The following is a 22,500-nucleotide window of genomic DNA, read 5'->3' as shown; positions in this document are numbered from 1 at the left end:
ATAACTAGATCAGCCCTTGTGGGGGGGGGGGGCCTGGGTGAACAGGCTTCCTTGCATGAATTGTTGTTGGCTCCCAACAGCTGCTTTTCCTCAAGAGTAGAGCAACTTGGGAGTACTTTGGTTTTTAAAGGCAAAATAAATTATTTAAAATTATTCTCTTATTTTTTATTTCTGTGCTGGGCTCGTGAGAAGCCTGCATTGTGTTGGGTAAAGCTGTCTCTATCAGATTTGCTTCCAGTTTGAATGGGTCACTTCTGGCAGCCAGGGTTCCACTTGTGGACTCTTGTATTTGTCAAACTGCAAACTTGCCTGGTAAAACGCCCTGGCAGCTCTTGTCTTCGGAGATAGCAGAAAAGGGGGAGAAGTGCCGAAGCTTCAGAAAGGTGAAAACTCGAGCTCTGAAAGCTACTGAAGCAGAGAAACTCAAACTGATGGCTTTTACATTCTAACAAGTAAGAAGGGAATAATCCTAGGATAAGATAGAAGATGAAACGGCCTGTAGCCTTCATAAAATGGTTCACCAACCCATCCCGACCATCCAGTCTCACTGCCTTAGGTGAAATATATGCAGCTGTTCAAATGAAACTAACATCTTCACACAAGGATTTGGGTTAATGGTCACTGAGCAACAGGGTCAGGGAACCTCTCCAGATGTTGTGGATCTCAATTCTCACCATCCCTGACCATTAGCCATTCTCACGGGCTGGTGGCAGTTGGGGTCCAATGTCATTGGGAGGGCTGCAGGTACCCCATCTCTGCTGTGCAACATGGTTTTTTTTCTTTGTTTGCTAACAGTCTAGCACACTTTATATTGTGATTGTTTGTTTCCAACATTGCAGGGGGTTGGATGACCCTTGGGGGGTCTCTTCCAACTCTGCAATTCTGTGTCCACATCTCTGTAGGAAACCATGCATAGCGTGTGCTACGTGCGCCAAAAAAATTGTTCACTGCTTTTCTATCTCAGGACTGCCAAGTTTAGTACAGTGGTACCACTGAGCCTCTTGGGCTTGGCGATCGGAAGGTCGGCGGTTCAAATCCCTGCGACGGTGTGAGCTCCCGTTGCTCGGTCCCTGCTCCTGCCAATCTAGCAGCTCGAAAGCACGTCAAGGTGCAAGTAGATAAATAGGTACTGCTCCGGCGGGAAGGTAAACAGCGTTTCCGTGCGCTGCTCTGGTTTCGCCAGAAGCGGTTTAGTCATGCTGGCCACATGACCTGGAAAAACTATCTGCAGACCAACGTCGCAGCCAGTAAAGCAAGAGTCAGAGTCGTCCGCGACTGGACCTAACGGTCAGGGGTCCCTTTACCTTTACCTTACCTTGGTTGTCAAACTTAATCCATTCTGGGAGTCCATTCGACTCCTGGAACCGTTTGAAAACCAAGGCATGGCTGCCGGACCTTCCTCCACTCAGTCGGAAGCTGCGTTGGACGTTCGGCTTCTAAAGAACATTCGAAAACGGGAACACTCACTTCTGGGTTTTCGGCATTCAGGACCCAAAACATATGAGTACCAAGGCGTTTGGGAACCAAGGTACAACTGTACATAAATGGAACTTGAAAAAACCAGCAAACTCTTTAAAAAGCATTGTTTCACTATCTGTCTACTTCTGTTACACACAATTTTTAAATATGTTGATTAGCCAGGTTTCTCTGACCTTAGAAAATAATTCTTTCTTTAGCCAAGGGGAACAAAGGCTGTTCACTCAGGTGGAATTGCATCTCCTTTTAGAAGACTTTTGGTTAATTAACATTGTGAATTAGGCTTTGAAAAATGTAGTGATGGAAGATTTGTGTTGGCTGGGAATTGCAAGTTTCTTTTATGTTCGCCTAAAAGCTCCTTTCTCATAAATAGACTACATCTTACCAAAGATTGAAGGAAGCAGCTTCTTTATGTTCCGCAGTCCGGAGCAGAATGTGCCCTTTTGTACTTCCTGCCTGTCAACTTTGGCATAATTGGGAGGAGAATAAAATCATACTAGAAGTCCTTCCACAGGAAAAGCAGCTGTGCTTGAAATGTATCAAGACTTCAGTTCATCATAAAATATTCTCTCTACCTGTTGGTTGCCTGCCTTCAGTATCTTGGTGGGGTGGGGTGGGATGGGATGGGGTAACCCACTGCCACCAGGGCTGTGTACACACTATGCATTTCCCCCTCCTTCCAGAATTTTGAGCGACATAGTTTACCCATCACCCAATTATAATTCCCAACAACAATTAAACTATACCAGCCTTATACGGAGACAGACCTCTTGGTCTGTCTAGCTCTGCATTGCTTACACAGACTGGCAGCAGCTCTCCAGGGTTCTCATAACATGGGGCGCCCCTCCACTCTACCTAGGAATTGAACCTGTGACCTTTTGCATGCAATGCAGGTGCTCTACGGCTGAGCTACCATCCTGCCTCACCTTGCTTTCTGTCCTACGTCTCTTCTGATTTCCTTCACTCATCCCTGCCGTTCACAACCCATCCCTGACCTCTCTTTTTTTTATTTTCATTTGTAATTTTCAGTTAAATACATTTCAGTAGTTTTACAGTTATTTTAACATATCAAAACTCTACTTCCTTCCTCTTTCTGCGGTTAAATTTATATTTATCATTTCCTGCATATACTGAATTAACTGATTCTTCTATATTTACCTTTATGAAACTTGAGGTTATTACAATAATCCTGCCAATGTCCTTATCTGTTTATAATTTATTTGTGCATATTCAGTAAACCATTTCCATTCTTTTATAGAAAGTTTGTTGTCTTGATTTCTTATTTTTCTGTTAAGTTTCTCCATTTCTGCATAGTCCGTGAGTTTTTTATCAAGTCTTCTTTCATTGGGACTACTACTACTTTCCATTTTGGGGACAATAATATTCTTGCCGCTGTAGTTGCATACATAAATAAATTTCTATACTGTTTAGGTAGTTCTAACCTTATAATTCCCAGAAGGAAAGCTGCTGCTTTCCCCCCAAATGTTATTTTAAACATCATTTTCAATTCGTTATATATCATTTCCCAGTAAGCTTTTCTGCAAGACCACCACATACGATAGAAAGTACCTTCTTTCTCTTTGCATTCCCAACACTTACTCGATTTTGATTTATACATTTTTGCCAGTTTACTCAGTGTTTGAAACCATCTGTATAACATTTTCAGGGACACGGGTGGCACTGGTGTAAACCACTGAGCCTTGGGCTTGCCGATTGGAAGGTCAGCGGTTCGAATCCCTGCAATGGGGGGTGAGCTCCTATTGCTCGATCCCAGTCCCTGCCAACCTAACAGTTCGAAAGCATGCCAGTGCAAGTAGATAAATAGGTACCGCTCTGGCGGGAAGGTAAACGGCGTTTCTGTACGCTGTTTCGCCAGAAGCGGCTTAGTCATGCTGGCCACATGACCCGGAAAAACTGTCTGCGGACAAACGTCTGCTCCATTGGCCATTAAAGCAAGATGAGCGCCGTAACCCCATAGTGGTTCGCAACTGGACTTAACTGTCAGGGGTCCTTTACCTTTACTATACAACATTTTCATACAGTTTCCTCTTAACATCCTTGACCTTTCTGCATCCCCTGTCCAATTACCATGGTTTGCAAGACCCTTCAGGTAGGGAAGGTGTCATAATTCCTTCGGTGCCACCCCACCTCCCTATGCCAGCAATTTTTTATAAATAGCAAGAGTAATACTAACCTCCCCTTTTGCTCTACCCTCTAGAGAGCCAGCGTGGTGTAGTGGTTAAAAGTGGTGGACTCATAATCTGGGGAACCGGGTTCGCTTCCCCGCTCCTCCACATGCAGCTGCTGGGTAACCTTGGGCTAGTCACACTTCTCTGAAGTCTCTCAGTCCCACTCACCCCACAGAGTGTTTGTTGTGGGGGAGGAAGGGAAAGGAGAATATTAGCCACTTTGAGACTCCTTCGGGTAGTGATAAAGTGGGATATCAAATCCAAATTATTATTCTTCTTCTAGATTCCTATACAAGTTACTGAGGACCCGGTCATACCTGAAGAGATGTACAGAGCTGCAGTTTCTCTGATCCAGTGGTTTGACGAGTTGGAAATGAAAGAGAGCAGGTGAGATTCTGTTCTTCCTGCTCCCTGTGCAGAGTTGCACAGGTGGGCTCCTTGCCTCTGAAGAAGAGACCTTTGAACATTCTGACCAGGAAATTGGTGCTTGTCAGCGGTGGATGGTGTCTGGTAGGGCAGAAGGCAGGGAGTTCAACAGTAGGTGGCGCCAGAGATGATGATAATCTTATTTTATGCCGCCCAACTGACTGGGTTGCCCTAGCCGCTCCGGGTGGCTTCAGCAATGACAGAGCCAGCTAATTCCAGCGTTGTCCTCATCTTCCTTCCTGGTGAGTTCTACAGGGGCAACACTGAGGAGAAAGAAGCTGATAGGCAGTGCCATCCCCAGACTTGTTATGAGTAAGAAATCAGGCAGGTGTTGCCCAGCTGAGGGCAGACTGAGGTTGGGGGCGCAGTGCCCCATTCAGCCTAATGGACTATCTTCTACTGGACTTTCTCCCCTTTCTCCTTAAAGAGTGCCTTCAATGCACTGTGAAGGTGGGGACTTGAATGCTCCCCCATAGCAAAACCAGCATTCCCTGCAGCTGTGGGTCAGTTCTGGAGGAACACTCACGAGTTTTCCTGTGATCGAGCCCCTTTAATGCAGAATTCCTAAATGAATTCCCGTACTCAAGACACACCAAGTGAAAACTACACTGACAGAACAGCCCTGGGGCAGTGTTTTCTGCAAGTCCCCTGCTACGTGTCCTGCCCCCTGTTATTTTGGGTGCTTCACAAGAATCTGTCCCTCTCTGGGAAGGTCTTTTGTCCCTTTTCTCTTGGCAAGAGTTGCGATGTGGTGCGGGCTGTGTTAACCTCTTCATGTAGAAGTGTCTGGGCCCAGGCAGTAGCCAGGTTGTTACTGGGCTGATGGAGGTGTGCATGTATGTGTGTGTGCACGCTGTGGCATTGGTTTGTGTGTTCCGCAGTGGTGTGCACTGGGTTGTGTGTGTGCCTCACCAGCCTAAGTTCTTTGCACTGGGGACAATTACCCCCATGTTACCCCTGATAAATTGCACGACTGGAGTCCGGTGCCCTGGGAAAGCAGCCAAATGCAATGGAGATCAGACCGGAAGTCCTGCCTCCATCCATACATGAAATCCATACATGAACTGGGATGGGCATTGAAATATACTCGGAGTCGAGAGTGGATTTCATGCTCTTTATTCAGCTCATAGTGGTGAGGAGGAATGGAAGTTCCCCCAGAATGTCTGCTTTATATGCATTATTTACACAATGGGCCCCACATGATTGGCTAATTCCGGGATTCTCCTGTACGCCAATCAGGTTGCGGATTCACTTCCAACTGGAGCTGGATTGGGTGGCTCATGTGGACCAATCAGACTGCTGCATTCTGAATCCTATTCTAGGACCAATCAGACTGCTGCATTTTGGATCCTATTCAACTCAGTACATAACAGGCATCATCACCAGCACAGCCTATGAATGGCTGGACTTGGCAGTACTTTCAAGCCTATCAAGGGCATGTCTGTTCTTTGTTTTCTTGGTGCCGTTTTCCAGTTGTATGTTTCGTCCCTCCTATGTTGAGTGGGCATAAAATATGCCAACCACTTCTCCCCCCTCCCCCAATTTTTTTCTGCCCAGATCCAGATTAGGGATGTAAACATGGATTAGGAAATCAGAAGTCTTGGCACCAAATTCTAAAATATGTCCCGATACTTTCTTCTTCTTGCCTGTTTTTGTATGCTAATGCAAATTCTGCATAGACTAATACGTGTTTGGGCTTTACAGATTTTGTTTAATGCCGTGTTTGCATTTAAAAGGACATCTGTGTATGAATGTCTCTCTAGGTAAAGGTAAAGGGACCCCTGACCATTAGGTCCAGTTGTGACCAACTCTGGGGTTGCGGTGCTCATCTCACTTTACTGGCTGAGGGAGCTGGTCATGTGGCCAGCACGACTAAGCCGCTTCTGGCGAACCAGAGCAGTGCACGGAAACGCCGTTTACCTTCCCGCTGGAGCGGTACCTATTTATCTACTTGCACTTTGACGTGCTTTTGAACTTCTAGGTTGGCAGGAGCAGGGACCGAGCAACGGGAGCTCACCCCGTTGCGGGGATTCGAACCGCCGACCTTCTGATCAGCAAGCCCTAGGCTCACTGGTTTAACCCACAGCGCCACCTGTGTCAAATGGAAGAGTTTGCTTTGATAGCTGCGGGGCAAGATTGTATCTGTGTTTGTGTTTGTGTGTGTGTATGTGTGTAATTTATGGATGAAATCATTTCAGAGAGAGAGAAAAATGCAACGAAAACTTCTTATATGGATGGGGGAACCCCCAATGCACTTTCTCCTGAGCGCTCTTTCTCTTTCTTTTCATTTTATCTTATTTTGATACTTAATGTCCATGTTAGTTCAAAGTGCAGAACGGATTAAGGCAATGTAATCTGCTGTGCTCCGGAGCGTTTTGAGTAGCCTGGCTTGCAGTGACTGCAAAAACCTGAAAGCCTCATAAGGCCGGCTCCTAACTTAAAATTGCATTCTATTGAGATTTTTAGTACCGTCTTGTTGATAAGAGGTATTATAAAAGAGCAGAGTCCTCTATCATCATCTTTTTTTACAGTCTAGCAATTTTAACAATTGGGAGAGAGCTTGTTCTTGCAAGACTTCCAGGGTCGCCTTGTATTTATCAGAGGGCAGTTTCATAATATGAAAACAAACAGAGGGGAAAACATTCACGGACAGATAATTGCTTTGTTTCGTGGTAATGTATGACCTTCTTTTCTCCTTTTTTTTTTTTTTTTTGAGAAATATGGCTTCTCTGCACTGCCCCCCTCCATTGGATATCTGACCTAGTTTTAAGTCGGAACAAAATGCTGTTTTTAAAATAGCTGCTGTTAACGTCAATCCTAATACTTTTTTTAACTGTCATAATCTCATCGAGATAAGGCAAATTACACTAGAACAAGTAGATTTTAGATTGCAGCTGCGAAGATGGGAAATTGCCATACGCAGGGTTGGGAAGATTGTTCCACCTAGCTTAGGATTGTTGACTGTGATTGGCCTTCCATTATTTCAGGGGTGTGTGTTTCTTTCTCGGCCCTAGCTGGTGATGCTAAGAATTGGACCTGGCAGCTTCTGAAACAGAGAAGGGGCGTCCTTCTCAAACAGAGGGTCACATTCCCTTCCGGGGAACCTTTTGGAGGTCTCAGGCCAATGATGGGCAACCCCAGAGGCCAAAATGGGTAGAGCAACAATTCAGATTTCACCTCCATACAGTAGTTTCCACACACACTGATACCTCCCTCTGTTTCCTTCATCAAGGCAGCCTACAGACATTCCAGTTGTGCAAAACATTTGAGCAGAGGGTATGAAATAGGACGACTTCTTCTTTGGCAATCACTCGTAGCCGAGTAAGATTGTCTTCCATAAACATGGTTTTAAAAGGCCAATTCTGGATCCACACGTCCTTCCACACTGGGGACATAGGTTTCCAGGTGGGAGTTGATCACGGTGAAGGTTTGCCAAACATACCTTCCTCTTAGCACATTTCTCCCTTTCGTCCTGAGTTTGAGCATCTTCAAAGTCCATGGCACCTTTGGTAAAAGCTGTTCTCCAATTGGAGCGCTCACAGGCCAGTGTTTCCCAGTTGTCGGTGTTTATACTACATTTTTAAAGATTTGCCTTGAGACAGTCTTTAAACCTCTTTTGTTGACCACCGGCATTACGCTTTCCATTTTGAAGTTCGGAATAGAGTAGTTTCTTTGGAAGACGAGAATCAGGCATCTGCACAACATGACCAGTACAACAAAGTTGATGTTGAAGAACCATTGCTTCGACACTGGTGATCTTTGCTTCTTCCAGTACACTGGCATTCGTTGCCTGTCTTCACAAGTGATGTATAAAAATTTTCGGACTAGGGAAGCAGGGGCAGACTGGTAATATGGGGCCCCGAGCAATGAAATTTCTTACTTTTCACAATAATTTCTTTTGGTACAGTTTACCCATATATTTACTCGTATTTTACCTGTATAAATATAGGTGGTATTATTATTATTATTATTATTATTGTTGTTGTTATTATAATATTTTGCACCCCCTCGGCTTGGTGCCCTATATGGGGGAACTGCCTGCAGTACCCTAAATCTGGCAATGTAGTGAAGGGTGTGGGTGAGGAGGATGTGGGGTGGGAGGTGAGGAGAGTCAGCGGTAGTCAGTTTAGGGCCCTCCAGGTGTTATTGGACTCCACCTCCCATCATCTCTGAGCATTGGTCATGTGGTCATGTGGGCTGATGGAAGTTGGAGTCCTGGAACATCTGCAGGGATCAAGGTTGGGAGAAGACTGTTTTAAATAACTGGCTTTCATTTTGTTCACTGTCCTGGAAGCTATTTGGGAACTGAAGAATGGTAAACGAATAAATATTCATTTAAAAAAAGAAGTCGTTATTATCCTAGACTTACTTCTATCCCTCCCTTAGTATTTTTCTTCTAAAAGGAGGTATTTAACAAGCTAAAAAGAGTGTTCCAGCATTGCAAGGCCCCCACTACCAGGTGCTTATGTAATACGTTGCATTCTATCCTCTGGATGCTGTAAGTGAAGTGAATATCTGCAGCATTTCATATCGAGGTCTAATTATTCCTATGAAGCGGAAGAGATTTGCAAAACTGACTTCTTTTGTATTCCCTTATAAAGAGGCTTGCAGTGTGTGCCCCCCCCCCCGATTGATCAGAAAAGCTCATAATTGGAGAGGCGGGGGGTGACTTTTGTCAGATGGATTTAGGTTCATAGTTTTTGCGGGGTGCCGTTTTGAGTTCTATTAAAAGTTACCTAAAATTATTGTTAAAGGGGGCCAGGTGGCAAGTGATTGGGGGGGGGGAATCTGCCTCAAAACCCCTAGATCTGCTGCCCGTCACATTTCAGATTCTGAGAGTGCTGGGGATGGCAGCAACAAAATGAGCTTCTGGCACACACACTAGTCAATGGTTAGCTGATAGGTAACGTTAAAGTCTGTACCACTTTGCAGAGCACCCATTTCCCTAATCTGGTGTCCTTGAAATGTTGTTCTGCAACGCCCATCATCCCTGACGATGGGCCATGCTGGCTGAGGTGGTTGGCTAGAAAATGGGGAAGGCCACTCAGATTCCTATTGTGAATAAAACATAGATACACAGTTCAAAAGCATATGCTTTTGTTTTTCAGCTGCTAGAATTGCTCCAGAACATCAAAACTATTCTATTTGTTACATTGCCATCTCTGGGAGATGCATTCCAGTGTGAGCTGCTGTGATGTAAAGAGAGAGCTTGTAAAGGCTTGTTACACAACAAGTTTTTGAGAGATAATAGGGAATAAGAACGCTTCTCTTTCTGTTAAGGCTATTGTAGGCTTCTTGCTCTTAGCTTCTTCATGCATGTATTTTGCAGAAATTGTAGCTCCAGGTAACACTTTGTAAACACATCTGTTCAATTAGCCGAATAACATTAAACACAAAGGGAAGCTTCCCTCGTTGGCATTGTGAGCGAATCTGTTCCTTAGGCCTTTTTAAAAAGTAGATCATTGTTGCTTTTAACATGAAACTAATGCATACTGTCTCTTTCCCTAAAACCAGAAACCCGCATGCCGAAATCCAGAATTTGGACTTCATGACTGAGCGTGGCAGTGTGCTGGCATTTTTACCTGGTGAGGTTTGTTTTTGCTTTTTTGGGATGGAGGAGAAACTGTTTGTTAACATATGAGGAAATTTCACCAAAGCTTTGTCGTTTGGGCTGCAGTTTCTTTGTGTAGAGTTAGGCAGATAACCTTACGCATGGCCAGACTATTGGTTCTTTATGGCCCAGTTGCCTGGCAGTGGTTTTCCAAGGACTTGGGCAGAGGTACAGTGGTACCTCAGGTTACGTACGCTTCAGGTTACATACTCTGCTAACCCAGAAATAGTGCTTCAGGTGAAGAACTTTCTTCAGGATGTGAACAGAAGTCGTGCTCCGGCGGCGCGGCAGTAGCAGGAGGCCCCATTAGCTAAAGTGGTGCTTCAGGTTAAGAACAGTTTCAGGTTAAGAACAGACCTCCAGAACGAATTAAGTACTTAACCTGAGGTACCACTGTATTTCAAATTTCCTGCTACCTGATCTCCCCCCCACTCTTTTAGATTTAAACTGGAGATGCCGGGGATTATTAAACCTGGGACCTTATCTAGGCACTCCTACGTAAAGGCTTTCCCTTTGAACTCCTGGTTTCAAACAGGGGCCTAGCCAGATGAGCTAAAGTGGATTATGTGCTCTCATTCTGTGGCTCCCTCACCGGGAACAAAAGGGAACAGCTTCATCAAGATTGGCCTTTGCCATTGGCCAGGAGTATGAAGCCTGTGAATTGGTCAGGCCTGGTGCAAATACTAGCTTTCGGCCGTTACCTGGTCAACTGAGACCACCTTCCTGCTTAATTTGAGGCTCTAGAAACCAAACACACCCTCCCAAGATAGGGCAACCATCACTCAGCCTCTCAGCCAAGTCTGGAACATCCTGGGCAGTAAATGTTAACAACTTAGGTGAAGGTCACAGGGAATGCAAGGACACAGCGTGATAGCAGGGGTGTGAAATGCGAATGTAAGCCACAATCTGAGCACTTGGCTGGAGAATCAAAAAGTGTGAACGCAAACCAGATAGGAGACGTTTGTTCGGGGCGAAAGCCGCTTGCAGTTGAATAAACAATCTTCCAGATGACTATAAATGATTTTGTACTTCTTTAGCTCCGAGTAAACATGCAGCACACTATTTATCGGTTATTTTTCACCCTCCAGGTTTGGCGGAAATAAATCGCATGCATGAGCTTCTCACGATCATGGCTCACAAGAGGTGAGTCTTAAATCTGTTTATGGTGAGAGGCACTGTGGTGCTAGTCCTGTCGAATAAGGTCATTCTCCCTCCCCACCCCTCAATATATTGCCTTCAGCTGCAGTAAGCTATATGGATAGGACAAAATTAAATGAAGGCCACATGCACTCCCTACATTTAACACATATTTAAAGCATGTGACGACTCCAATGAGTCCTGGAAACTGTAGTTTACCCCTCACAGAAATATAATTCCCAGCACCATTAACAGACTACAGTTCCCAATTCCGTGGGGGGGGGGGGAGTGTGGATGTGGTTTAAGTGCATGGTATTTGCACAGCCACATTTGATGAAGATAAGAGTTTGGTGTAATAGCACAGAAAGCTTGAGAGATGCTGTTTGGGGCAGCAGAAACTATTACCCTACATGTTCTCTTTTACAACTGCGGGCCCCTTGTTTATTTATTCACAGTAGGCGCGCAAATTGCACTCACTTTACTTGTGTGAACGCAGCTTTATGTGCTTGGTGGCCGGCCGATAGCACACAAATTAAATGCATGTAAGGCAGCAAGCTTAAAAGCTCTTTCCACACCTACGATCCACCTGCCTTACCTTGTGTGACCATCCAAGATCTTGCAAAGGCCTCCAGAGCCTGTGCGAGAGTTTCCCAGAGCCCAGTAAGCAAGGCAGAGACCTTGTAAATTCTGGAGAGGTATTGCATGGTTCTGGAGGCCTTTGTGAGATCTCAGATGGCCCCATGAGATCTTGCACAGGCTCTGGAAGGTAAGATTGCTTGTGCAGGGGTGGTTCCAGGGGACTGACTATATGAGATTTCGGCTTTACATGCTACCCCCGCCCCCAAAATAACCCCTTCACAAGATCCAGTTTTATTTACTGCCCTCTTGCAAAACATCAGGGTGATGTGTAGCAACATAAAAAACTGCAAAAGCAACACAGAGCAATCATTAAACCAACTTAAGAAAATTTTAAACAACTGCTTGGGCCCTTTTGTGGGAATAAAAAGTCTTTGAGAGATGCCTGGAAGTCAAAAGCAAGGATGCCTGCCAAATCTCTGCTGGAAGTTTCCAGACCATGGGACCAGCAGTGCCAGTGTCTGGTTGTGCCCTTCCATTGCTACTGGGGCCACTTCCAGAATGTCACTATTTTGCCAGTGGGTTTCAGTTGTACGCGGTCAAATTTAGCTTGCACAGTTAAAGTGGGGTTGGTGTTCTTGTACAACAAACTTATCTCCACCCCGCAGGACTTTCTGCACTAAGGCAGGTGGCAGCAAAGTGCGCTGGGATAAGGGTTCTTGAGGCGGTATAATACCAGTGCAAACAAATCACAGCGATAGCTCGGTAAACAGCGGGCATCCGATTACCTCCCGGCAAACTTTGTGTAAATATATAGAGATGAATTCCACATAAAAATATATAGAGATGAATTCCACTGCGGGAGGCAGTGGAAGACAGGAGTGCCTGCCGTGCTCTGATCCATAGGGTCACAAAGAGTCGGACACGACTAAACGACTAAACAACAACAACATAGAGATGAATGCTCAATAAGCAGGTGGTTTGGAAGAGCCGCAAGTTTCTCAAATGTGTTTCCTTAGGTTGCAAGTATATCCGCTGCATTCCAGCGTCACCTTAGAAGAACAGAATAATGTGTTCTTGGCTCCAGTTCCTGGTTACCGAAAGGTGAGATTTTTGAACCATGGCTTCAGTAGTTTTTGTTAACTCATAAATCTCTTTTTACATGCATATCAAGGCTTATTTACAAACATGCTAAGATACCCAGTTTTTTTTAAAAAAAATTAAAGTAGCTATTACAGACCATCCACATGCAACCCATATAGTCTTCTCATCTAAATAGCTTGGGGTTAGGATACCTGAAACATTATCTATTCCCATAGATGCCTACCTGGACAGGAGGTCAGTTTCTCAGCCCCTTCTCCAGGTGCCTTATCCAAATAAGAAGCACCAGATGGCTGCTGGAGACGAGGACTTCTTGGTGGTGGCTCCTGGTTAGAAAATGTGCTTGCCTGGTGCCCACATTATTATGGTTCTTTGGGTGCCTGGTGAACACATTTTTATTTTCTCCCAGGGTTTGAAATTAATCTTTTGGCGCTGTTTATGATTTTGCTTTTGATGATGGTGTCTTTGTCTCTCTTTATATCTGTCATGGATGCTTTAGCTGAGATTCTTGTATTGAAAGGGGGTTGGACTAGTTGACCTTTGGGATCCCTTCCAGCTCTAAAGTTCTATGATTCTACTTGGTCATATATGCTGTATATAAATAACAGTAATAATTTTTGCTGTGATTATTTGCTTTCTTGTGTTTTTTTTAGGCTTGCTTTTTTATATTAAGGCTGGTAAATTGTATTGTTGTTGAGCAGCCTTTAAATGCCGTTAATTAAATCAATCATGTAAATCGTTAAATAAATAATTTCTTATTTCCTCTTTTTAAAACCTTCATTTAGATCATTCTGTCTACAAACATTGCAGAGAGCTCTGTAACAGTTCCAGATGTCAAATACGGTAAGCATGTTTTGATGCATTATGGTCATAGGAATAAAAATAAATATTTGTATGTTCTGCTTTTCTTTTCTTTTCCTTTAGCACTATTGATAAATCAACATTTAAAACCCTTTGAGCTGCTTGCTTCAGAGTAACTTCTGAGCATAAGGTCCCTGGGTCCCTGTTTTACTATGTAAAGCAGAATTGCTAAAGTATTTTTCTCCCTGTCTCGGAGCTCTCTCAAAGGCACATTTAAAACTAGGATGGAGTGTTCTCTGTGCCAAAAATTCAAATTCTGCCCCAAGGAAAAGTTTTATTTTGTTCAGAGGGAAAGTCAGGAAGAGGGAGTTATTTATGGCTTTTGGCAATAACTACTCACATTAAATTAGGTATATTATTTTAATTTACTGTGATTCATTCAATTTGCATAAAATCAAATGCACTTGCTTCGGGTGCTAGTTTGGTAGGCACCAGAAAGGTAAAGAAGGGGGGAGGTTGTAGGACAGAGAAGTGGGGAGTAGTGTTTATTGTATTCATGCAGTGGTTAGGATGTGTTGAGTAGATGTAAGGGAGCACCTCACGTATACAGAAGCCTGGCTTTTTGAGTCTTTTGCAGACAAGTTGCTTGCATTTTTTTTACCATAGGGGCTAGAAACTTGAGCTTTTAAAAGTAGAGATTGACAGCTCTTGGCAAGCCAAATATTATAATGTTGCATGGAGTATAATGGTCACAAGGCAGAGGCCATTAGCCATACCAAACTTGTGCAGAAACCAGTAACACTTACAACACTATAGAATCATAGAGTTGGAAGAGACCACAAGGGCCATCGAGTCCAACCCCCTGCCAAGCAGGAAACACCATCAGAGCACTCCTGACATGGTTGTCAAGCCTCTGCTTAAAGACCTCCAAAGAAGGAGACTCCACCACACTCCTTGGCAGCAAATTCCACTGTCAAACAGTTCTTACTGTCAGGAAGTTCTTCCTAATGTTTAGGTGGAATCTTCTTTCTTGTAGTTTGGATCCATTGCTCCGTGTCCGCTTCTCTGGAGCAGCAGAAAACAACCTTTCTCCCTCCTCTTTATGACATCCTTTTATATATTTGAACATGGCTATCATATCACCCCTTAACCTCCTCTTCTCCAGGCTAAACATGCCCAGCTCCCTTAGCCGTTCCTCATAAGGCATTGTTTTTAAAGTATCAGCGTTCTGCAGCACTTTGATTCTTCCAGCTTCTGGGTTGTACACAAATTGCTCACACCAAAGAATGCTAAGCCAACCCAAGTTGGGTTCTTAAGTGCTTTTGATTTCTGTGAGGTTAAAGTGTGTGTGTTTTTTAACTTTCGTAGCTTCAACACTCGCTGTTTAGTCTGGAACTGCCATCCTTGGTTCGCTCGCTTTTCTTTAAATAGGGAAGTCAGGCAATATCATTGGCAACCCGGTACATTCTAGTGTGTTCTATATTGTATCTGTATTTCTCTTTCACATCTGATTTGCGGAGATTTTGTCCACTTCAAATGGAATTGTCGCTCCAGCCTGTCAGATGAAGACTACCGAACTTTTCAGCGCTACTGTACTGTTCACTTGAAGGTTCCTCCCTTTGCCGTCTTCCCATGTCATTGCTTCCTGCCTAGTGGAGATATGGCATCATGGACTCTGGTTTTATTGGCTATGAGTATGCATGCCTTAATTATAGGTTTACTTGAATTGCGTTTTCTTTTCTTTTTGAAGGAAAACGAAGAAAACTTAACCAGGAATTGAAGAGCACACAGGCTGCTCAGAAAAGAGCAGACTAATTAAGTTGCAATTTAGTGCTTTAGTACCCTAATAATAATAATAATAATAATAATAATAATAATAATAATACATTATTTATACCCCACCTATTTGGCTGAGTTTCCCCAGCCACTCTGACGGCTTCCAACCGAATATTAAAAACAATACAGCGCCAGACATTAAAAACTTCCCCAAACAGGGCCGCCTTCAGTTGTCTTTTAAAGGTAAAGTAGTTGTTTATTTCCTTGACATCTGATGGGAGGGCGTTCCACAGGGCGGGCGCCACCACCAAGAAGGCCCTCTGCCTGGTTCCCTGTAACCTCACTTCTCACAGTGAGGAAACCGCCAGAAGGCACTCGGCGCTGGACCTCAGTGTCTGGGCTGAGCGATGGGGGTGGAGACACTCATTTTCCCTTAGAAAAGAAAGCAAGGGGAAGAAGCCTTGAAGAGGAACCTTCTGACTAAATTTGCAGGGGATCTTATGTTGAATAAGAAGCATCATGAGCATAGCTGTCAACTTACAGATTTGAAAATAAGGGACCAGCAGCCTTGAAAATAAGGGACCTGCAGCCTCACCTGTTGCAGGCACTCCAGTCTTCCTGTCCTCCTGCAGTCTGGTCAAACTCATGCTGGTAGCTTCGAGAACACTGTCCAACCAACTTTGTAACCAGAGGTTCAACTGAATAGAATCTGAATCACATGCACCACAAGGCCTATGCAGCCTCAACTTAAGATGGCTCCCCGGCCTGGCTTTGCATTGCAAAGTTTGCAGCAGCACGTGCAGTAAAATGGCGTCCAGCATTCAAAAACCCCCTCAGCTTGCATTAAATAGCCACACACAAGGCATGCAAGCTCCACCCCCCAGTCGTTCTTAGATTTCTTATTGGGTGAGCAACACAGCCAAGCAACACAGTTGGAGCCTTCCTCCTCCCTGGCCGGCAGGGAGGGAGGGAGAGGAGCTGCTTCCTTTGAAATTTAAGGGACATCATTTAAGGGACATTTAAGGGACATCCATCAAGAAGGGACAGCAGCGGGACATGGCGCTGGAATAAGGGACTGTCCCTTCAGATAAGGGACACTTGACAGCTATGCTCATCAGTAAACATTACAACAAGCATCTTCACCATGGGGAAGGCGTTGCCTGATGACATAGCACCATATGAAGCGTTGTGTGATCTTTTTAAAGTCTGCTTTCAGCCAGTTGCAGAAAAATACAATCACACCAGCACGAAAGGGCTCTAACGTAGCAGAAGCCTTTGTGCTCACGATGTGCGACCTTGCTCAAGAGCGGTAGGCATCAAGTGGCCTAATCTGATAGGAGCATTGCTTTTTTAAAAACCAACTCTTTCGAATGCTGTATTGCAGTGATGAAAGTGTGTGTGTGTGTCGCTAGAGAGGAAACCTGCTTTGAGGCCCATAAAGTGTGAGCTGACTCTTGGCAGCAACATGAAGCATCTAAACAATTATGCAGAGCGACACAAACGCAAGATCAAGACCTTCCGATTGGCACTAGCAGCTTCTCGACAAAAGGGAGCTCCCTGTCCCTGCTAGGAGAGAAGGAGGCTTGTTTTCTTTTTTTTTTTTTTTTTATAAATTTTTTATTGCGTTTCTTTCCATAATTTTATAGGTTACAAACAAATAACATAATTGCAAGAAACAAATTTTCCCTTTTTTTAACAACAAAAACAAACAAAAACAACTTGGACTTCCCCACCCCTTCCGATTCTGCGTTATTTAAATTAACAATGTCAGCATTTTGTTCCCTTATTTCATGCCTTATTGTAGCTTTCCAATGTTATGTACCCAAATTCGATATATTGTATCTCAGATTCAATGCCTTTAAAATAAACATAACATGTTCGATTCAAATTGTCTCCTTTTCTCTTTTATCACTTATTTTACAATTTACTTAATCATAATTGCAGAAGCATAACTTTTCCTAATCATGCACTATCTTAAGATTCATACAGCTTGTAGTATTTTTGCAAATAGTCTTTAAATTTTTTCCAGTCCTCCTCAATTGTTTCTTTATCCAAATCTCGGATTCTGCCGGTCAGTTCAGCTATCTCCATGTAGTCCATCAACTGCTTCTGCCATTCCTCCAGCGTGGGCAAATCTTGTGTCTTCCAGCTCTTAGCAATGAGTATTCTTGCTGCTGTGCTAGCGTACATAAACAAGGTTCTGTCTTTCTTTGGCAATTTCTGGTCCACCATGCCCAGCAGGAAGGCCTCTGGTTTCTTGGGAAAGGTATACCTAAATATCTTTTTCAATTCATTATAAATCATTTCCCAGAAGGTCTTCACTTTTGGGCAGGTCCACCAGAGATGGAAGAAAGTCCCCTCTGTTTCCTTACACTTCCAACATTTATTGTCAGACAGGTGATGTATCTTAGCTAACTTGACTGGGGTCATGTACCACCGGTATATCATTTTCATAATGTTTTCCTTCAAGGCACTGCATGCCGTGAATTTCATTCCGGTGTTCCATAACCTCTCCCAGTCTTCAAACATAATATTATGTCCAACATCCTGTGCCCATTTTATCATAGCAGATTTAACCAACTCGTCCTGTGTGTTCCACATAAGCAGCAAGTTATACATTCTAGATAAAATCTTGGTCTTTGGTTCTAACAATTCTGTCTCTAGTTTCGATTTCTCCTCCTGGAAACCAACTTTTTTATCCATTTTAAAAACCTCTTGCATTTGAGCATAATGTAACCAATCTCGCACCTTGTTTTTTAGTTTATCCTGGCTCTGCAACTTCCAACTGTCTCCAATTTTTTCAATTAATTCCCAATATTTCGGCCAGTAGGCCTCCATATTGGGTCTTTTTCCAGCCTTGGCCTCCACCGGTGACAACCACCTCGGTGTTTTACTCTCTAATAAGTCTTTGTATTTCGTCCAGACTGCAAAAATTGCTTTTCTGACAATATGGCTTTTAAACAATTTGTGAACTTTAACCTTGTCATACCATAGGTATGCGTGCCAACCAAAAGCATTATCAAAACCTTCCAGATCTAGGACATCAGTGTTTTCTAGCAAAAACCAATCTTTCAGCCAGCAGAAGGCTGCAGCTTCATAATACAATCTCATGTCCGGCAGGGCAAACCCCCCTCTTTCTTTTGAGTCTGTTAATATTTTATACTTTATTCGGGGCTTTTTGCCCTGCCAGACAAACCTAGATATATCCTTCTGCCATTTTCCAAAACATTCCACTCTGTCCACGATCTGTAGGGTTTGAAACAAAAATAACATTTTCGGCAACACATTCATTTTTATTGCTGCAATCCTTCCCAACAAGGAAAGTTTCAATCTTGACCAAATTTCTAAATCCTTTTTAACTTCCGACCAACATTTTTCATAGTTGTCCTTAAATAAATTCAAATTTTTGGAAGACAAATAGATCCCTAGGTATTTCACTTTTTTTACCACATTCAGTTCTGTTTCTCTCTGAAACCCCTCTGTTTCTGTAAGTGTCAAATTCTTGGTCAAAACCTTGGTTTTTTGCTTGTTCAACTTAAATCCCGCCACCCGACCAAACTCAGATATAAGTTCAAGAGCTCTTTTTGTACTGGATTCTGGCTCCTGCAATGTCAAAACTAGATCATCTGCAAAGGCTTTCAATTTGTATTGTTTCACTCCGACCGAGAAGGAGGCTTGTTTTCACATCCCGCTCTCCATCCTACCCCCACCTCCTCGCAGGCACTTCCTTGATTTTGCCTGGTGGTTTGGTATTGCTGTTTTTGACCTTTGCGCTGGCAGCAGCCCCAAGCTTAGCTGACAATATTCTCATGACCTCTGGTGGTAGCAGCAGCAGCAGCCATGAGGTAAGGAGGAGAATGTCTGTGCCCTTGTCTTAATCTATTCATAGTTGCTTGATTTTTTAAAAGGAAGACAGGCTTTTTCAGTGGGTAGTCAGAATCTTCTGCCTGCTGAAAAGCGTGTCTTTTAGAAACGATAGCTCCCTCCATTTTAAATCTGGTCTTGAGTTTAGCGGCTAAAAAAGGTATAACTTCTGCAATGGAAATTACCTCTTTAAAATGCAAGCAAAACCAAACAACAATATCTTTCTTTGGGTGTGTGTGTGTGTGTGTGTGTGTAAAGTTTGCATCAGATTCAGACAGCTGCTACATATTTTAATTAATCACATGTTTATCCCACTCTTATGATCCTTCAGCAGGGATGTAAGAAGTCATCATTTTCTGTTCCGCCCTACATTTATCCCATGCAACACTGCTTCAGTTCCGCTTCAGTTCATCTTCTGCAAAAAGCGCATTACTCATTCTCCGCTGTGGCGAAATTATGTTGTCCTAATGTTCTTCCACTTCGTTCACTTGAGTGCAAAGGAATCACAATGCAAATAAGGGGAAATCTAATTAATTAAATACTGTTTGCAGACTGAAAGCAACAGCAGTGAATGCAGATTGTATTCAGTGGAGTGATTTTCGTTCTGGAGGTGGGACGAATAAGCGAACATTGGCAATTTCTGCTCCTGTTTCTGTTGAAATTCTCCATCTTTACTCTTCAGTGAGGCATACGTGCTTCTTATTCTCTGTCTCCTCTTACAATCCTCTCAGAACAGCCCCGTGAGATGAATTAGAGAGTTACCCGCATCTTTTTGCGGGTTCATTCTAAGTCAGGGGTTGGCAAATTTTTTCAGCAGGGGGCCGGTCCACTGTCCCTCAGACCTTGTGGGGGGCCAGACTATATTTTGGGGGGGAAATGAATGAGGGATGATGAGCGGCGTGGAAAAGGGCTCCGTAGAGGGACTCCTTTAAATGGCGGTCGCTCGAGAGGGGCGCTTAGCCAACAGCGGCTCTTGTGTCTTGCGAGCAGCAGGGGCTGGAGGCGGCTGTGGCGATCACACAGGGCCCCCGGATGTTTGACAGTCTATTGACCCTGTGCCACCATTGTGATTGCTTTCTTCGCTGCCACCAACCCGTTTCTCCTCACGGGTACATACGGAGTCCAGTCAGTTGTTAACGTTAACAAATAATCAAGTTTATTTCTAGGCATGAACAAGCTTATGGTTTCAGTTAATTCTTCTTGGCAGTTTCTTAATCTTAGTTCCTTAACTGTCCTATTCGTTCCTAACAACTACAAACTGATTATCCCAACTAATTATCTATTTGACTCCACCTAACAATTCCTCTCACAACACAACTCGACCAACCCACAGACTGTTCCTCCCTCCTCCTCCTTCAACTCCCAACTCCCAACTCTCAACTAACTTTCACACAACTCCCCCTCTAACCCTAACTCCTCCTATCAGTTTCCACTGGCCAATCACATCACACTCATTTTAACCCTTTCCTTATGACCCACCTAGGAGGCAAACGCCACAGCGGCGGGATGATGAGCGGCATGCAAAAGGGCTCCGGAGAGGGGCTGCTTTAAATGGCGACCGCTTGAGAGGGGTGCTCAGCCAACAGCGGCTCCTGTGTCTTGTGAGCGGCAGGGGCTGGTGGCGGTGGGGGGACGATGAGCAACGCATGAAAGGGCTCTGAAGAGGGGCTGGCAGCAACAAAGCCCAGCCCCCTTCCTCCTCTAGGCAGGGCGGGGAGAAGCCAGGAGGAGGGAGGGAGGAGGCGCCGCTGCGGCTGCGTATGTATGTGTAGGAAATGGTGCAACCCGAACAATCAGAATCAGATGCACGCCTATCCGCCTGGCGATTCCCGGACCGTCCGCAGGCTGGATCCAGAAGGCAATTGGGCCAGATGCGGCCCCTGGGCCTTAGTTTGCCGACCCAAGTTCTAAGTCATGGTTTGGCATAGCCTTGCTTGCATTCTGGGCCAGTGGCTGGCGTGAGCTTCATGTCTGCGTGGGATTTGAACCTGGGTCGTCCCCTCCCCCCCCCCAAGTTACCATCAAACATTTTCTAACCCAGGGATTGGGCACCTGTGGACCTCCAGAAGTTGTTGGACTCTCACTCCCTTCATCCCCAGCCAGTCTGGCCCCAATGATCGGGGATGTTGGGGGCTGCAGACTCCTAGAACCATAGAATTTTAGAATTCTAGAGTTGGAAGGGATTCCAAGGGTCATCTAGTCCAATGCCCTGCAATGCAGGAATCTCAGCTAGATCATCCATGTCAGATGACCATCCAAGCTCTGCTTAAAAACCTCCAAAGAAGGAGAGTCCACCACATCTTGGGGGAGTCTGTTCCACTGCTGAACAGCTCTTGCCTTCATACAGTTCTTTCTGATGCTTAGTCGGAATCTCTTTTCATGTAACTTGAATCATTTTGGGTCTTATCCTTTGGAGCAGGAGAAAACAAGCTTGCTCTGTCTTCCATGTGACAGCCCTTAGATATTTGAAGATGCTTATCATACCGTATTGGCCCGAATATAAGCCACACTTTCCCCCCAAATTTCGACCATGAAAAGTTATGACTGCCTCCAATTGAGCCAGGTTGAACACAGTTTCTTGTAATGCAACATGCCGTTTCAGAGCATCCCTCCTCTGTTTTGCATAGTCTTTTCCTCTCTTTTGTGTGTGTTATCTTGCATCAAACCAACATTTGCATTGCAGAAGCACAGTTTTATTCCCTAAACTTTGTTCGTTCTTATTTATTTATTTTTGTAGTCATTGATTTCTGTTTGACCAAAAATCTTGTCTGTGATGAAGAGACCAACTATCAAAGCTTGAGGTTGTGCTGGGCTTCTAAAAGCAGCAGTAATCAGAGGAGGGGTAAGTTGTTCTCAGGGTATAAAATGCTGCAGCAAGGATGGTGCTGATGTAAAGTTATTACATTATTATTATTATTATTATTATTATTATTTTCATTTCTATATCGCTTTATATTTTAAAGACAAAATCTGAAAGTGGTTTACAACACATTAAACCATCAAGTAAAACAATCCAGAATAAAACAAATCCTAGCTTCAAGGAGGATGCAGAACTACAGACCAGGGCGCAAAGAGGCTTGTTCTATAATGAAGTTTGCATGGGGCGGATTTGTCTGATGGGTTTGGAAGGGCTCTATTCCTTTTTTCTTTTTCTTTTTTTTTGCGCTTCCAAAGGCTGCAAAATTCAGGAAAGATCCAAAAGGCCCCCAGTGTCTCCCTATTGCTGGTGCCTCTGTGGATGATTGATTCCACAGAATATGGAGGTCCTCTGGCTGGGTCGGGATGGTATGGGGATGAGGGATCAACTCCCTTCTCTTGCGGGGGCCCAGTTAGTGCCATTGCCTTCCGTTAAGAGTTTGGGTGTAATCCTTGACGCCTCCCTTTCCATGGAGGCACAGGTTACAACAACAGCCAAGGCGACATTTTTCCACCTTCGCCGCATCAAGCAGTTGGTCCCTTACCTTTCCCGCCCCGACCTGGCCCCAGTGATCCATGCGATGGTCACCTCCAGGCTGGACTACTGTAATTTGCTCTACGCAAGGC

General features: G+C 44.2%; 1 protein-coding gene across 3 annotated transcripts in view; it reads left to right on the top strand.

Moving 5' to 3' along the window:
* TDRD9 (tudor domain containing 9) overlaps window positions 1–22,500 on the top strand; it is a 100,791-nt gene that overhangs the window by 43,861 nt on the left and 34,430 nt on the right. For all 3 annotated transcript variants that reach the window (XM_077923595.1, XM_077923581.1, XM_077923588.1), the window contains exons 8-13: window positions 3,949–4,052; window positions 9,606–9,676; window positions 10,791–10,845; window positions 12,435–12,519; window positions 13,302–13,359; window positions 21,695–21,799. In XM_077923595.1, the coding sequence (XP_077779721.1) occupies window positions 3,949–4,052; window positions 9,606–9,676; window positions 10,791–10,845; window positions 12,435–12,519; window positions 13,302–13,359; window positions 21,695–21,799 (478 nt within the window). The remainder of the gene's footprint in view (window positions 1–3,948; window positions 4,053–9,605; window positions 9,677–10,790; window positions 10,846–12,434; window positions 12,520–13,301; window positions 13,360–21,694; window positions 21,800–22,500) is intronic.

Source organism: Podarcis muralis, chromosome 1 (assembly GCF_964188315.1).
Source record: "Podarcis muralis chromosome 1, rPodMur119.hap1.1, whole genome shotgun sequence".
NCBI lineage: Eukaryota > Metazoa > Chordata > Lepidosauria > Squamata > Lacertidae > Podarcis > Podarcis muralis.
This window is presented reverse-complemented; position numbering and strand designations above follow the sequence as displayed.